General features: G+C 45.3%; 1 protein-coding gene across 4 annotated transcripts in view; it reads right to left on the bottom strand.

The window, feature by feature from the left end:
• VARS2 (valyl-tRNA synthetase 2, mitochondrial) overlaps positions 1–16,849 on the bottom strand; it is a 47,312-nt gene that overhangs the window by 6,433 nt on the left and 24,030 nt on the right. For 3 of the 4 annotated variants that reach the window (XM_030197388.1, XM_030197387.1, XM_030197389.1), the window contains exons 16-27: positions 16,610–16,686; positions 16,398–16,485; positions 16,198–16,303; positions 12,390–12,460; positions 12,013–12,138; positions 10,582–10,686; positions 8,911–8,979; positions 6,916–6,994; positions 3,517–3,644; positions 3,261–3,413; positions 2,851–3,060; positions 368–479 (exon numbers count right to left, since the gene is read on the bottom strand). In XM_030197388.1, coding sequence (XP_030053248.1) covers positions 368–479; positions 2,851–3,060; positions 3,261–3,413; positions 3,517–3,644; positions 6,916–6,994; positions 8,911–8,979; positions 10,582–10,686; positions 12,013–12,138; positions 12,390–12,460; positions 16,198–16,303; positions 16,398–16,485; positions 16,610–16,686 — 1,324 coding nt within the window. The remainder of the gene's footprint in view (positions 1–367; positions 480–2,850; positions 3,061–3,260; positions 3,414–3,516; positions 3,645–6,915; positions 6,995–8,910; positions 8,980–10,581; positions 10,687–12,012; positions 12,139–12,389; positions 12,461–16,197; positions 16,304–16,397; positions 16,486–16,609; positions 16,687–16,849) is intronic. The other variant, XM_030197390.1, reaches the window with a different exon arrangement.

The raw sequence follows: 16,849 nt of genomic DNA, 5'->3' as shown, positions 1-16,849 counted from the left end.
AGCCCTGGTTATGCAGGGTTCGTGGTTGCACATTGCCTGGCGCTGTATATCCGAGGCTAACGTAGCAGGCATAGGTCAGCATTTTTAAAATCCCTGGACCGCCACCGATTGAATATTGGGTGACAGTACAACAGCCAGGTTTCAATACCTTTTCTTTATAGCAGGCATTAGAGCAAAATACCTGGATTTTGATTCTTTGGCATGCCTTTTCCCTCTTATTCCTTGGTCTCCTTTCTCTTCCTAATATACTTAAAGCCTCTTTATTTTTCTTATTTTGCAAATTTTGGAGCCAAGTGTCCCCCTAACATGTCACATCATCAGAGAATAAGAGCAATGCAGAAGGACTGAGCGTTCCTCTCATACTCACACGGTGGCCGTGCCTTCGTCAGCCGAAAAGTGGCCCTCAATGACCTCACCACGCGAACCACTTCCTGTACTAGCTGGAAGTCGGCCTCCGCCTCGAGTCTGCACCAGTGGGCCTTTTCGAACACACAATGTAAATCACAAAAGCATACCCAGCACAGTTATAGCAAAAACACAGCGAACCCAAATATCAAAGTCAGGCCTGAATTTGCCAAAAACATATCCCTAAGACCTGTAGATCCAGGATCCCAAATTGAAGCTGCTTTCTTCAGTTACAGTCCCTGGCTCCCTGACTCAGCAGGTCACTTAAACTCCCCCCCCCCCCCCCCTCATTCAAAACCATCCTGGCACTTCAAATGGAACTTAACCGGCTATCTGCCAATTTTCAGTGCATCGCCAGCTAAGTTTGGCAGCCAAATCTGGCTGCCTCAATAGAAGGCCTACCTTTGGCCTATTTGAACTTAACCGGCCGGCGTTTGGCCGGTTAAGATGAAACCAATTTATATATTAATCTAAATACAGGGGATAAGATAAAATAAACCGGAGTAAATATTACGTACATATTTATAAACAAGTGTAATCCAGATCACAAGCTCATACAATATGAAAATGATTGAATTGAATATAAAGTATATAAATAATATGATACTAAACCCACTGATACCATTTGTTCATTCCACACAACCCACATAAACCACATGATCCAGTGCTATAGATATTAAACAAAAACAAAATCTTATAAAAACGAGTCCACTATTACACTGCGCAAACTTTGAGCTTATGGATCAGTTAAGGAAAAAGCCTTAGCTCCATCGATGTATCCAAAACAAAGGGCATTCAATGTCTATCAGAATCATCTAAAAGTAGTTCTGAGCCGTTGGGTATTTCACGTAAATTCCACACAAGACAGCTGGACTCAGTTGTTTCTCCATAGCAAGCCAGCATAAGCTCTTAAAAACGCTGTGGTTATCTGGTCACATGGTGGAACTCCAAACGGTATGAAAGCCGCCAAAGGTATCAATTGTTCCCCAATGTGGAACTGCATTTCGCCATCCTTCTTCAGGAGGAACAAATAAAATCTCGGGGGGGACGGGGGGGGGGGGGGGTGGACGACACCACATCCACACCTCGAGAACCGCCAAGTTCAAGCAAGAATGAGTTTCTGATCCGGAGTACATTTGTTTATAAACAAGTTGAAACCAGCAAAAAATAAACCGGATATTCAATGCTAGTCACCTGAACCAGCCCGGCATTGAAGATCCAAGCTCAGCGTTGAACTGAATATCAGCCCCCTTGTATCTAAGATGCTCAACCAGACGGTTAAGCTCTTCTGGGGCACAGATTCACTCTATGAACTAAGGAGGCAGTTCTATAAGTGGGGACCTATTTTAGGTGCCCCGATGCTGCATGGTGAGAGCCTATTGCAGTGGTTCCCAAACCTGGTCCTGGAGGCACCACAGCCAGTCAGGTTTTCAGGACATCCGCAATGAATATTCATGAGAGAGATTTTTATGCACTGCCTTCGTTGCATGCAAATTGCTCTTATGAATAAATCATTGTGGCTATCCAGAAAACCTGACTGGCTGCGGTGCCTCCAGGACCACATTTGGGAACCACCAGCCTATTGTATTATAGTGTCTAGCACAGGGGTGGACAACCACAGTCTTCAAGGGCCAGAACCCAGTAGGGTTTTCAAGATTTCAACAATGAACACACACGAGACCTAAATGTTAAACACACAAAATGCATCGCATGTTAACTGCAAGGGGAGTGTGGACTTGGGAGGGGCATGGGGGGGGGGGGGGGGGGTCACAGAAGGTCTAGCACTTACATGCACTGGTTACAGAATATTATAATTTACACACCCAACTGCCTACAATTAGGTGCGGCCATTTACGATAACTGATCATATCTAAAGATGGGTCGTAAATGCAGTCTTACGGTCTCTATTCAAAGGTATAAAATACAAATCTTCACATGCTGCCAGCCTCTCGTTTATAGGCACACAACTTTGGAACTCACTACTCAAAGACCTGAAACTCACAGAAAATTACCTACAATTCAGAAAAAAACCTGAAAAAAACCCCACATCTTTTCAAGAAATCTTTCCCCCCTGGATCTGCCTAATCCCACACCACCATACATCACGAAAAGTTCAGAAATAGAAAACAATAATATTAACCTCTCTCACAATATGCTAACATATCAACCTAAGCGTTTATTGTACTTCTGTATTATGTACTAGACTTCTACAAATCTAAATTTTGTAACCGCCTTTTTAGCAATATGTAAGCCACATTGAACCTGCCATATGGTGGGAAAATGTGGGATACAAATGCAATAAATAAATATTCTAAAATGGCAACTGCTGTTATAGACTTCATGTTTAGCGTACATCATCCCGACACCTAAATTTATATGATCTCTATAGAATTACCCCCCATAAGTACTGTTGACACTGGGTATGGGGTCTCAAAGGATAGTTACCAGGTGGCTAGGATTGGGGTACTGGGCCACACAGATGCTGGGGGTGGAGTCCACGCCCTGCCGCGGAAGGCGCTGCCACAGCTCCTCAGTGAGGAAAGGCATGAACGGGGACAGAAGGCGCAAGCCAAGCTCCGTGCACCAGTACAGAACCTGCCGGGCCTCCTCAATCCGAGGGAGGTCAGCTCCCTGCAGAACGGGCTTCACCGATTCCTGGGAACAGACAGGGGCAACACAGGAGGAAACAGTGGAACAGTTGGAGAGGAGAGAGAAGAAAATAAAAAAAAAAGATAACAATGGAAAATAAAGAGTGAGACGGAGAGAGGAAACAAATTAAAATTCATTTTAGATGCTACCCAAGAAATGTGAATTGAAAATACACTGCCTTCCTCCCTTTCCCCATCACTTCTTACCAGATACACATCACAGAAACTCTGCAGCCAGAATCCATGGATGGCAGAAGTGACTGCCTGCAGCTCGAACTCTTTAAATTTTTGCTGGCACTCATCCGCCGCATGATAGAGCCGACTGCATACCCAACGCTCCATGGGTGACTCTGGCATCAGCTGGTGGGGAAGGGGCGAAGGGAAGATGGAGAGATGCAAGTGTTTAATGAACACACTCTCCTGATCAATAAATAGGGAAAGAAGCACAAGTTGGGGGTCTCACCTCCTCTAGGGGCTGGGGCGAGAACCCTTCCCCGAGAGCTGCCAGGGTAAACCTCAGTGCATTCCAAATCTTGTTGCAGAAGTGCCGGATGGTCAGGACCTTGGAGACGTCCAGGTTAATCTCATCACCTGGAATACAAATGTGCAAAGAAATAGTCGAAGAGAGTTTCATTTCTCTACACCAAAAGTTTCTAAATTACAGCCCACAGCCCCCCACCTGCTCACAGGTGCCTTCTTCTGGCCTCATGTGTAATGACCCAGAGCAATGACACCAACTGCACGTCGGTGGTGGCGATGATGCAGCCATGACCTTAGAAACACAGGACAAACGAAAGACAAAAGAGTTTTGCAGATCCTAGTTTAACAGCCCAGATTTCATCTGTTCTTCAACGTGGCTTTTTTAACTCTAAGGCGTCTACGCTCTCTCTCTGAATTTCTAGATGTTTCAGATCTTCATACACTACTGTGTGCTTTTGTCATTTCCGTTCTTGCTTATGCTAATGTCGTTCACTCAGGAACTTCTAATCTTCTACTCCGTCGTCTCCAAACTTTGCAAAATGTAGCAGTCCGTTTTCTATGCAAAGCTAACAGATTTGATTCCATTACACCACTTTTATCCTCACTTCACTGGTTGCCTGTTAAAATATCGCTCCTGGTTTAAAATCCTGTGACTTACTCACAAAGTCCTTCACTACGGTTCTCCTGCCTATCTTTCTTCTCTAGTCATTCCTTACACCCCTAAATGTTCAATTGGTTCTTTAGATTCCCATTGTCTGGTTCTTCCTTCTCCAAGACAGGCACACTATGAGTCTACCCATCATTTTGCAGGGGGGGGGTGTCCTTGGGCCTTAAACTTTGGAACGACCTTCCACCGGCTCTTCATTTCAAACTCTCTTTCAATCATTTCAAAGGCCTTCTTAAAACACATTTTAAAACACATTTTTTTCTCCTTGTCATTTGGCTTTACTCCTTCTTCCAGTTGATGGTCGGCTACGGGGTTTCAGCGGCCTAGCCAGCTGTATATCCTCTGGTTTATTTAATTTTGCGTTATTTTCTGGAGTGTGTGTGTGTTTCTGTGTGAAAGTTCTGTCCTATTGATGGAGTTCTTTTCTATTTTCCTATGTTTTGTTTTTAAATTTTTATTGTAAACCGCTGCGATCTTCTATAGAAGTGGCGGTATATTAAATACCTAATAAACATAAACACGCAAACAGGGAGTGGAGACAGCCAAGATGAGGCACACAGAATCAACAAAATCAAAGGTCCGTCTATGGAGCAAAATCTTTATTGACCAAGTCATTTGAATATAGGCTTCCAACGAAACGCATGCTGAATAACCTGACATGGCTGTGTTTCAGCAATGTGCCTGCATCAGGCGTCAGTCAGCTGTAAGTAAACAAACTCAGGATGACCTTGCTGTTAGTAATACTACTGTGAAGTCAGCCTCTAAAGCTTCCATGAAACACAAAACTCCCCCTCCTCTTTCAGGAAGGAATTCCCTGTACCACATGGCAGACATCCAGTCAGGATAACAATACAAACATGCCTTTCCTTAGCCCAGCAGGGCAATTTACCCCTGTTGTTCCTGCTCAAAGTGATGCAAATTTAACATTAATACATGTTCTCAAGTGCTTTGTCCAAGACAGCCCAGCAATATTACAAGCTTCAAAGGCTGCTCCATCTCCACAGAAACTGTCTATTCTCACACAGGAAACCCAAATACAAATGAATTTGTCTGGTCTCAGCCTCAATCCCCTCCTTTCTTCAGTTATTTAGCCTAAATAATGAAAAAGCATGGTTATAACATAATAACAACAAGGTATCTTTTCACTCATTTATTTCAATAATTAATAATTGTTGAACACTTCAGCAGTCTTTGGCTCAGATGCACTAAACCTTAACGACCCTTTAACGAAGAAATTTTCAACCGTAGCATGCATTAAAGGCCATTTTCCGACGACGCTAGCAGCTAACGAAAACGGAATGCAAACGAGCAACTACCATTGAAATGTGGACAATTCGGGATACACTAACCATACCAACAATTGCACCGAATCATTTACCGTGATAAATTTAATGTAAGGTCAGAGCTGTCATTAAGGCCTGAGCTGTCATCTCCCCGCTTCCCCCTGCAGCATAAAAATCCAAGCTGGCATGTTTAAAAACAAAAGTGAGATAAAAAACACAAACACGTGGTTCCCCGCTTCCCTCTTAAAAAATAGAAAATGAAAACATAATCAAAAAAGGATCGGAAGGGGGCAAAGGCGCTCGTCAGGAGCGTCCTGTATGGACGGCCTTGCTCCCCCCCAGAGGTCCCCGCTACTCCCCGCTTCCCCCTGTATTAAATAAAAAATCAAAACAAAAATCAAAAGTTTAGCAGCCCCGGCCCCCCTCCCTTCCTCTCTCTCTCTTTCTCCTCCCACAGCTCCGCCTCCTCAATCCTCCACCCCCATGCCCCACCCCCCTGAGGTCGTTGCCGCCGCTCCCCCCCTCCATCAGACCCCCCCCCCTCCGCCTTCCCGGGCCCACGCAGCACCTCTCACCTCTGTGTGAAGGCGCTGCACGGGCAAGAAGACCATCTGATCACAATGAGTCTTCTTCAGGACATCTCTCCTTTCCTGACCTGGGTCCGCCCCCGTCTGACGTAAGTAACCTACGTAGGTTACTTACGTCAGACGGGGGCGGGCCCAGCTCAGGGAAGAAGGAGAGACGTCCTGAAGAAGACTCATTGCACAAGAATCCCCCCTTCCAGAATTATAGATAGGCCCCCAACCCCCACCCAGAACAGAAGGAACCCCAACCCCTTACCGAACACAAGAAACCCCCTCCTGGAACACAGAACCACAGAGAGGCCCACCCCTCCTCCCTCAGGGTCTATTGTATCCCCAGTTGTTCCCGCCCATGCTGGCTCCGCTGATAAAATGGGGGGGTGGGTGCTGGCCTAACTATGTACATAAGCACTGTCACACTGGGAAAAGACCAAAGGTCCATCAAGCCCAGCACTCTGTCTCCGACAGTGGCCAATCTAGGCCCCAAGAACCTGGCAAAAACCCCAAATTTAATAACGATCAATGGACTTTTCCTTCAGGAATCTGTCCAGACCCCCTTTAAACTCAGATTCCAGGAGGGAGTTCCTTGTGTTGGGCAGAGGTGATGACTGTTCACGTTCGGGGTCCAGGCCGGTTTAGGTTTTGGCCGAAACCAAGTGGCAAATTTCGTTCACAGATTCAGTTTCGGACAAAACTGAAAAAACTGGTTTCAGTTGTCCTCTAGCCCGCAATGAGAATGTTCTCTCCCTTCAACGATAGTTCATGAATATGAACAATGACCAATTCATTTCTGAACATTACCATTTGGGTGCTCCGAGAACTTTTCAGCCTTTAGTAGACACTGGCCTTACCTTTGACCTTATAGGTGCAGAGGGCAAACCTCAGCGCGTCCGTCCCACACTCTGGAATCCCATTTGGGAAATCTTTCCGCTGCAACACAAGGAATGTCAATGAGGGTATTTTCCCAAATGTAGCTTTGTATCTCAGCAGCCCCTTTTTCTGTGACAGCTGAGTGTTACAATACACTGGCAAATGGCGATGTACACCAATAAGAGGTTAAAATAAAAACAAGTAACTGGAAAAACCTAAACTGCCTGGAAGCTTTCAGCCAAAACCAAAACTGCAGCTGAAACTCATGGTTGAGTGAGCGTGAACCAAAGCATTCATTTGGAGCACTCTACTTACGACAAATTATTGTGGAAGATCATAACTGCATTACTTGCAATCGCAGTATAAAAAAAATAGCAACCCCCTCCCCCCCTCAAGGACTACCTTACTATCCCTGGTGGTCTAGTGGTATAGTCTGGGCAGGAGCAATGCCCCAACCATGGCAACCATTTTGAGTGCACAGCCAAAATGGGCAGGAGTAATTGGGGACTGCTTCTACCCCAACTACACCCCCAGACCACCAGGGATTGTAAGATAGGCTCAGAGAGGTCTATGGGGTGGAAGCACTTGCGGGGTCCAGGAGAAAGGGCAACTCCTGTTCGGGGGGAGGGGAGACAAAATGGGCAAAGCACAAATTTTCAGCTTCCACCAAAAACACGTGGTAATTTTCAGCCAAAACCAAAAACATGGCCGAAAATTAAAATATCTTTCAGCCAAAATCGGACAAAAAAATTCTGGGTCACTTTTGGCACTGTAACCAAACCAAAACCGCAATTCAGTCAGCCACTAGTGCCTATGCCCCTCCTGTGCTCTGTCTATGTGTATTTCCCCCTTGCGGTTACGCACTTACACATGCCCTTATAGCAGTGATTCCCAAACTGGGTTCTGTGAGCTCTTTTCAGGGGTTCACTACGTGAGGAAGTCGGCAGCATGCTTCAGCCACCAACACCAGCTCTCCCGCACATGCTCAGTTCAGCAGCATGAACTGAGCATGCTCATGAGTGCTAGCTGAAGCATGCTGCCACCTTCCTCACTGCTCAGGCAGCACGGGCACGCACCTCTTTGGTTAAACTAAAGTAAAGGTAGGACCCTCCAAAGCAGCACGAGGTAGTCAAGGGAAGGAGGAAGATGCTGCATTGAGAAGGTGGAGGGGGTCTGAGAGAGAAGGGGAAATGCCGAATTGAGGGTGGGGTGGTGAAAGGGAGGAAAGAGAGAGGGAGAGATATTGGACTCAGGGGTAGCGAGCGAGACCCATGATGCTGGACTAAGGGGAAGGACAGGAGAGAAGAAAGATGGGACTTCGGGGAAGTGAAAAGGGAAGGGCAGCAGGAGCTGGATGGGATTCATGAGGGAGGAGAGGGTTCCCTGGTGCCTGAAAAAATATTTTAGAGGTTCTGCCACAGTAAACATAGTAGATGACGGCAAATAAAAACCTGCACGGTCCATCCAGTCTGCCCAACAAGATAAATTCATACTTTATCCTGATCTGTCCCTGCCACTTCCAGAGCACAGACCGTAGAAGTCTGCCCGGCACTGGTCTTGTTCTGAAAGTTGTCATCGAAGCCCCACTCCAGCCCATCCAAATCTGTCCAGCCACGATCAGGGCACAGACCGTAGAAGTCTGCCCAGCACTGGCTTTGCTTCTCAAATACTGGTGTTACCATCTAATTTGTTAACTGCTCTAATTTTAAGAAGGACGGTATCTTAAATCTACAATAAACTAAACTAATCACCGCTAAGCTTCGAGACAGAATTCTCTAGTGCTTATCCAATGCATTCTTGGGAATCACTTACAAATGTGACCTTATTACTGTTTTGAGTAATTCCAAATCAAATCTTAACTTAGACCAAATGCTATCCCTAAATTTACAAAAACAACCTGTAAAGTAAACAGCTTATCCTCTGCACAAGGAGATTTAAACAGAAAAGAACAGGAAAAGACAGAGATGCAAACCCACCTGCCCCTTTTCAGCTACTGCAATTTCCCGGGGATCCAGGTTCCCATCACGTAACTTGCCCTGCAAAGTCTGCAAAAGAGAGCTGAGATAAGGATCTAAATTCTCTCCACTCACGGGAGATGGAGCACATACAGGAAAATCCTCTATGGCACTGGATATGTGCAAGCAATTGATCCTGTCCATGGACAAGCAGGTGACAAGCATGGCAGGGCCGCTGAGCATTTAAAAAGAAAAAAATCTCTAATCGGCAGCACAGCACCTCACGTCTGTGTGAAAGCGGCAGATCGCCTTGGGCCTTCCCTCACTGTGTCCCGCCCTCGTCTGATGTAACTTCCTATTTCCACGAGGGTGGGGCACAGTGAGGGAAGGCCCGGGGCGATCTGCCGCATTCACACTGACGTGAGGCATTGTTCGCTGGCGCTGCGCTGCCGATTTAGAGATTTTTTTTTTAATGCAGGGGGCCCGGTGGCAGACAGAAGGGGGCTGTTGACGGAGCAGAGGGTAGACGCGACTGGGGACTGTGGCGCCAGTGGCCTGGGAGCAGGAGAGGGAGGTGACAGTAGCAGCGATTGGGGGGCAGCAGGGGCGGCCTTGCCCCGGGCCCGGCTCAGTCTCTCAGCGGCCCTGAAGCATGGTGACATCATCTGATAGCGCCATGGACAGAAGTAGCTCTCCTATAGTTCAGAAGGGTTTTAATCAGCCCCTTCTCTAAGCTGGCTCACCCGCCCTCCTCGGTTTCAATTTGTCTGCCATCTGATGAGCAAAGAGGGCTGAGCCAGCCTAGAGAAGGGGCTACTTAAAACCCTTCTGAACTATAGGAGAGCTACTTCCGTCCATGGTGCCATCAGATGATATCACCAACTATGGCTGACTTACTTTGCTGTCCATGGAAAATCTCCGTTAAGAGGAAAGTAACCCCAAGTTATGGGTCTCAAACTAAATAACACACTGTCTCATCCCAAATTCCAGCCTCTGGAAGAATATTCTGAAGTATAACAAGGGGAAATTAGAATTACTTGCACTAAGAGGCATATTTTCGAAGCACTTAGCCTTCCAAAGTTCCATAGAAACCTATGGAACTTTGGAAGGCTAAGTGCTTTGAAAATATGCCTCAAAAGTCTCCAAATTAGTCTATCCTCAGAGCAACGGGCTATATTGGGGGGGAGGGGAAGTGTCCATTGCTCCAAAAATCCATGTTTCCCAAGATTTCATTTATTGCCTTTTTTTGTATTTTGTTTGTTTTTTAATATGCTAATTTAAAAAAAATTTCTTTAAAATTTTCAGCGATTTTTAAATTTTCTTTCATTAATCGGGCACTGTCTCCTGTTTCTGATATTCATTGCTCCAAGGACAAATGTACCAGAAAACTAAAAATCAGCAAGGACATGCTGAGCAGTCCTGGTTTTAACCACAATAGATTTGTCATTCCTGGATTTGTTGCATCCATGAACAGCAGTGCAACCTGTTCCTGGCGCTGGCTGATAACCCCTGGGAGTGAGAGTGAAGTATTTTTGGGCTTTCATGGACAAGCCGAGACAGCCCTCCTTTTAAACTCTGCAATGCACAGCATGCATGGAGCTGAAGTTCCTGCTTTATTTAGAAAAATTAAATTACAGATCACAGCATGACATTGGGCAAAGCCCCAGGCCTGCACTTCCATAGAGCACTGACCTGCAGGGAGACCCCTGAGATCACATCCAGGGGGTCCACAATGTTCCCCAGAGACTTGCTCATCTTTCTGCCATGGGAATCCCGGACCATGGAGTGCAGGAACACCTTATAGGGGTGAAGGAGCAGGGCAGGGTATTACATTGTTGGGGTGGGGGGAGGGAGAGGGATGGAGGAAGGAAGAAAGTAATCAAAGTCATGGAACAGAGAACGTAAAATCAAAGGTTCATCATACCCAGCATCCTGTTTCTAACAGTGACCAATCAGGTCAAAAGTCTTTGCAAAATTAGGAACTATTATCCAGTAAAGACTAAAAGGGGGGGGGGGGGGGTCAATATTCAGTGACTAGGAAAGATTCCTTCCTGTTTAAACCATGCTGAGCAGGCTGTCCCACATTTTCAGCAGCAATTAACTGCACTGTGCCACTGAAAATCTGGTGCCTCCTCCATGGAACTGTCTGGTTAGTGCCGGGGCGAAATCAGGGTGCAGCTGGAAGATATGTGGACACCAGTGATATTCAGTGCTCTTTCCTAACTGAGCAGACAGGACTGCATAAAATCAGCCCTATCTTTGCCTGGTTAAGTATATGGGTTCCAAAACTCAATATTGGCCAGTACCCAAATAACTTCCAGGTCCGCTGGACTTGGATATTCAATACTGTTCTGGCATCGAATAACGAGTCTAGTCCAGCCCACGGCCGTCAGAAGCTTTAAAATCGTCGATAGCCACGGGCTGAATATTCTAGCATTAAAACGTAAGAGAGAGTCTTATCTTATTTTTAAATTAGAAGTTCTCAGCACACACCATTAAAAATGAAAAGACTACATATTTCAAAATCCTAATGGAACAGGTTTCTAAGGTTTTGGCTGCCAAACTTTGCATATATCAGCCTATTTGGCTGCTGAAGTCGGCTAGTCAACTTATGTTGGATGTTTCATCTTATCGTATTATAAAATCAAATGAGTTTAGGAACTCATTTTTTTTTTTTTTACATTACAGGTCCCTCTTACAGGAATAAATTGCCTGTGGGGATGAGAAAGGTTGAGGATGTGAAAGAGTTTAAAAAACAACTGAAAACTCTTCTTTTTCTGCAAGTATTCCACCTGCTGGAAGGCGTACACAACCCATCAGTCACATTCTGGGCCGGGCCGGAGGGATGCTAAGGAATTCCATCTTTTGGGGGGATTTATCAGTTTACTATGATATGTATTCTGTAAGTCTGTTTTTACATAGGTATGATTTGTGATCTGCGGAATAAAGATGTTTAAATAAATAAATAAAACATTGTCAGAGTGTGTGCACACTGGGTGGGGTGGGAAGGCCTGTCAGGATTTCTGTATGCTATTCTGGGGTGAGATTTTTACATATCAAAACTGTTTTCCTCAACACTGGGTTCACTGCTAAAGCATCCCTATTATAAATTGTTTGCTATACCTGAGTAAAGGGTAATTGCCCTGTTAGCTGCTCCCCCAGCATCACCATTCGGGCCACCCAGAAAAACAGCAGGTCACTTCCCGTCTCCAGCAGGCTGTTAGGATAGAACTCCCACATGTCAGCTGTCTGCGGAGAAGACAGGAAGAAAAAGCATCAAGGACTGCCACACCTGCAGATTGAGGTTCCAATTCCACCCCTGCCTTCGACTCTCACCAGAACATGACAAGCTTCGGAGTATGCAGTGGTAGTGAAGGATCAGCAATTAATGCCGTGACCTTGAGCAAAGGCTGGCTGTTGCCGTTATGCACTTTTAATTCTGGTGCGGCAAAGCAGGACAGAACCAGCGGCAAGAGGATACTACATTGATTAGTACTCACTGCCTGAGGCCAGCCGAGCATCGCGAAAGGAAAGAGCCCGGAGGAAAACCAGGTGTCCAGAACATCCATGTCTGTCACAAGACAGAGAAAGAGAGAGACATTTCATCATACGAGGTAACTTGCATTCCAAAGGATAAAAGAAGGGGGGGAGCAAAGATTTTGTCCTTAAAATTACTACTACTACTACTTATCATTTCTATAGCGCTACTAGACATACGCAGCGCTGTACACTTGGAACATGAAGAGACAGTCCCTGCTCAACAGAGCTTACAATCTAATTAGGACAGACAAACAGGACAAATAAGAGATAAGGGAATTACTAAGGTGGGAATGATAAAATAAGGGTACTGAACAAGTGAGTAAGGGTTAGGAGTTAAAAGCAGCATAAAAGCCACGTCTGGTGGAATTGCTTTAAAGCCAGAGCCTACTGGAAAGCGATACATAGTAGAATGCAGACCTGGCTGGGTTGCCGACTTCAGTGGGCCCCCGAGATTTTTCTCTTCTCTGTAAGGGCGGTGGGCCTAAATTCCTATCAGCAGGAATTGGTGCGTCATGCTGTTGGGGCAGCGAGAGTGGTACTTGCATCTCAATGGAAACAGAGGGGGGGTCCCTTCTGTAACAAGGTGGTGCAATAAACTACGGCATGTGTGCGAGATGGAGCGATTCCGAGCGGAGCGAACACATCAGACAAGTAAATGGCACCTGACTTGGAACTCTTTTCTTGCCGCTACCAAAAGTGGTTTGGAGTAGCAACAGTGCTTGTATAGGTGTGGGAGTTGAGAGCTTCTTTGGGGATTGGTTTGATGGGGGAACTGATAAGGGGTGGGGATGGGGAGGGGGGTAATTCAATAACTACATACTCTTTAAAGGGGAAAAAAAAAAAAAGCAGCATAAAAAAGGTGGGCTTTTAGCTTAGATTTGAAGACGGCCAGAGATGGAGCTTGATGGCTCAGGAAGTCTATTCCAGGCATAAGGTGCAGCAAGATAAAAGGAACGGAGTCTGGAGTTAGCAGTGGAGGAGAAGGGTGCAGATAAGAGAGATTTACCAAGTGAACGGAGTTCCCAGAGAGTAGCAAGAGATAAGAGTGGAGAGGTACTGAGGAACTGCAGAGTGAATGCACTTATAAGTCAATAAGAGGAGTTTGAACTGTATACGGGAACGAATAGGGAGCCAGTGAAGTGAGGAGAAGGCTAATATGAGCATAGCGACACTGGTGGAATATAAATTGTGCAGCAGAATTTTGAACAGAGGAAGAAATGGGCAGAAGGTTTAGGGATTGAAGATGATTCAGAAGAGGAACTCCACGAAGGGGTAGTGGGAGCAGAACAACTGGTAGAAAGCGCTCAACTGTGGGAAATACATTCCAAAACATTACACAGAGCCTCTTAAGTGGGTACGCAAGGTAAGGGCAGACAGGCATCCTAATTTTAATAATTTTAGGGATCCAGAAGGAACTTGTTTCCACTGCAGTTGCTGACTGTATTGGGTATATCCCATAGGCGCCCGGTATAAGAGGCTTGGAGAGGCTAAGCCTCCCCTGCTGTGCTCTGAGGGGTTTAAATTGTTGATTTACCTCCATCATCACAGCAGGAGCTGCAGTGAAAGCCCTCTAGCCTTGTGTAACCAGTTGTAGAAATTGGTTTATGGTTTACCTTACTGCTGAGAGAGCAGAGCAGGGGGGTTGGCTGGAGGTGTCCTGGGTTGCTAGGGAGATATTTAAGGAGGATGACTTCCTGCACTGAGGACAGATAGCAACAGAATCGGATACTGGGCCAGCATGATCAGAAAAAGTCACCAGACAACAAAGGTAGAAAAGATCATTTTATTTTCATTATAGTGTTTGGAATATGTCCACTTTGAGAATCAGGTGCTCAACATTAAAAGTTTATATTTATTTACTTATTTATGGCATTTTATCCCACATTAAACACGAATTAGGGTGTTTTGTGGCTCTACATGAGTATTGTGATGATATGATCCCTTGTTTCATATTGTTGACGGTCTGCATTTTCCTTATGGGTGGTATATTGGTGTATTAGGTTCTGCCCAGTGTAATATTTATGGTTCAGTAAGGTTCTGAGTGTGTTTTTGCACAAAGTTGTGCATAGTGTTTTGCAGTTGAGCGATTGTGCTTAGAATATGCTTTGAGCAACCACTTTATTCTTTGACATATGATACATATCTAATATCTAAATTTAATAAAAGGTATTAATTGTGACTTTTATTTTTATTTATTTATTTTTTCTGTGTGTTATCAGATAATTATGGATTTAAGCTCCACCCCTGGCCCCACCCCTAACCCCACCCCCTTTAGCCTCCCCAAACAGTTGGGCCACCGACCGCCTATGGTATATCCCTTCAGAAGACCCCCACAGGTGTGTCTGTTGGGTAAGTGTGAAGATCGGAAATGAGCTTGGAATCTCACATCTTATTTCTAAGAAAAGCTTGTTTTATAGCAAAAAGGTTGTACCTTGATTTAATAGACCAAAAAGCAGCCTCCTGTTATATTATGGAGGAACCAGATGCATGAGTTAATACAAAGGGAACGTCTATCTGTTGGTAGAGGGAGATGCATGCAACAGTACAAATTTGAACGTATTTGGGAACTCTTCTTGAATTCAAAGAAACACAACGGCAGATAAAGGTCAAATGGCCCATCCTGTCTGCCCATCCTCTGTAACCCCTTTTCCTAAGGGATCTCACATGCTTATCCCACGCTTTCTTAAATCCTGACACAGTCCTCGACTCCACGACCTCCGCTGGGAGGCCATTCCACGCTTCCACCACCCTTTCCATGAAATAATACTTTCTTAGATTCCTCCTAAGCCTATTCCCTCTTAACGTTGTCATATGCCCCCTCGTTCCAGAGTTTTCCTTCAGTTGAAAAAGGCCCACTTCCTCTACATTAATGCCCTTGAGATATTTAAATGTCTCTATTATATCTTCTCTCTCCCTCTTTTCTTTCAGCGTATACATGTTGAGTTTCATGAGCCTGTCCCTATTTAGTAACCACCCTCTGGACCGACTCCATCCTGTTTATATCTTTCCGTAGGTGCGGTCTCCAGAACTGAACACAGTACTCTAAATGGGCCTCACCAGAGACTTATACAAGGGCACCATCACCTCTTTGTTCCTGCTGGTCATCCCTTTCTTTATGCACCCAAGCATCCTTCTGGCTTTGACCGTCACTTTTTCTACCTGTTTGAAAACCTTAAGATCATCTGACACAATTACCCCCAAGTCCCTCTCTTCCTTTGTACACAGAAGCACTTCACCCCTATATTGTACTGTTCCCTCGGATTTTTGTGACCCAAGTGCACGACTTTCCATTTTTTAGCATTAAATCTTAGTTCCTCCAACTTCGCTAGGTCCTTCCACATGTCATTCACACCCTCCGAGATATCCACCCTGTTGCAGAGTTTGGTATCACCCGCAAAAAGACAAACCTGTAACTATGAGATTGCAAAGTGCAACATTTCATACTTTAAATGGGTAATGAGAATTGGGAAGGGGGAAGGTTATAAGAAGGCTAGATAAAAGCATTATAGTAAAGAATACCTGTGAGGAGAGGGAGGAATTGAGGGGGGAGGAGAAAATTTGTTCAAATGTTGAATGGTTCATTAACATGGCTCATTTGTTATAAGACAAGCGAAGATATGTTATGGTTGAATTTGACTACGGAACAGAATTCTTCCTTTCAATAAAGAAATGTACGTCTAAAGTGATAGGATATCAGCTGGGTATGAGGAACAGAGAGAAGCGGGTGTTTTATATTGAATATGAAAATGTACACAGACCCCCACACACCTCTCACCAGCCTGACTTCCTCTTCCGATGTCCCTCGTGCCTCTGCAGCCTTCCTCCGAGCCTCCTCTTCGGTCCTCCCCACGACCCACAATGCCTCACTCTCCTCCTGAACACACGGGATGAAGAGAGACAAGATTATAACTAGCCGTTTCCGTGACAACTGGCAGAAAGTGACGGCAAGAAGCAAGCAAGGCAGTTACCGTCTCTGGGTCACAGGACGCAGAGGCCAAGACCCGATAGGCCGGGATCTGGTGACCCCACCACAGCTGCCGGGAGATGCACCAGTCACTAAAAGAAAATACAAGAATGTTATATGACACTGCAAACAATCATTTTGGTTTCACGCGTGCAAGGAAGTGCTACTAAACTGGGCGCAAAGAGAATAATTTCTGTACACATTCCCACATCTCACCTGGGATTGTTCAGCCACATTTTCCATGTTTTATCATGAAAACTGGGTATAAGTTTCAGCCTCCCAGAATCGACTGCCTGCAAGGGGTTAAAGAGGAAACAGATTTCTAGCGGCATCTCACAAGTAATAACAATTTTACATAGATTCCTTATTATGGAGGTTTATAATGGTATTTATACTCAAACTGCCCATAAGAACATAAGTATTGCCATACTGGGACAGACAGAAAGTCCATCAAGC

Source organism: Microcaecilia unicolor, chromosome 3 (genome assembly GCF_901765095.1).
Source record: "Microcaecilia unicolor chromosome 3, aMicUni1.1, whole genome shotgun sequence".
Lineage (NCBI taxonomy): Eukaryota > Metazoa > Chordata > Amphibia > Gymnophiona > Siphonopidae > Microcaecilia > Microcaecilia unicolor.
Note: the sequence above shows the minus strand (reverse complement) of the source record. Positions and strands in the feature narration are given on the sequence as shown.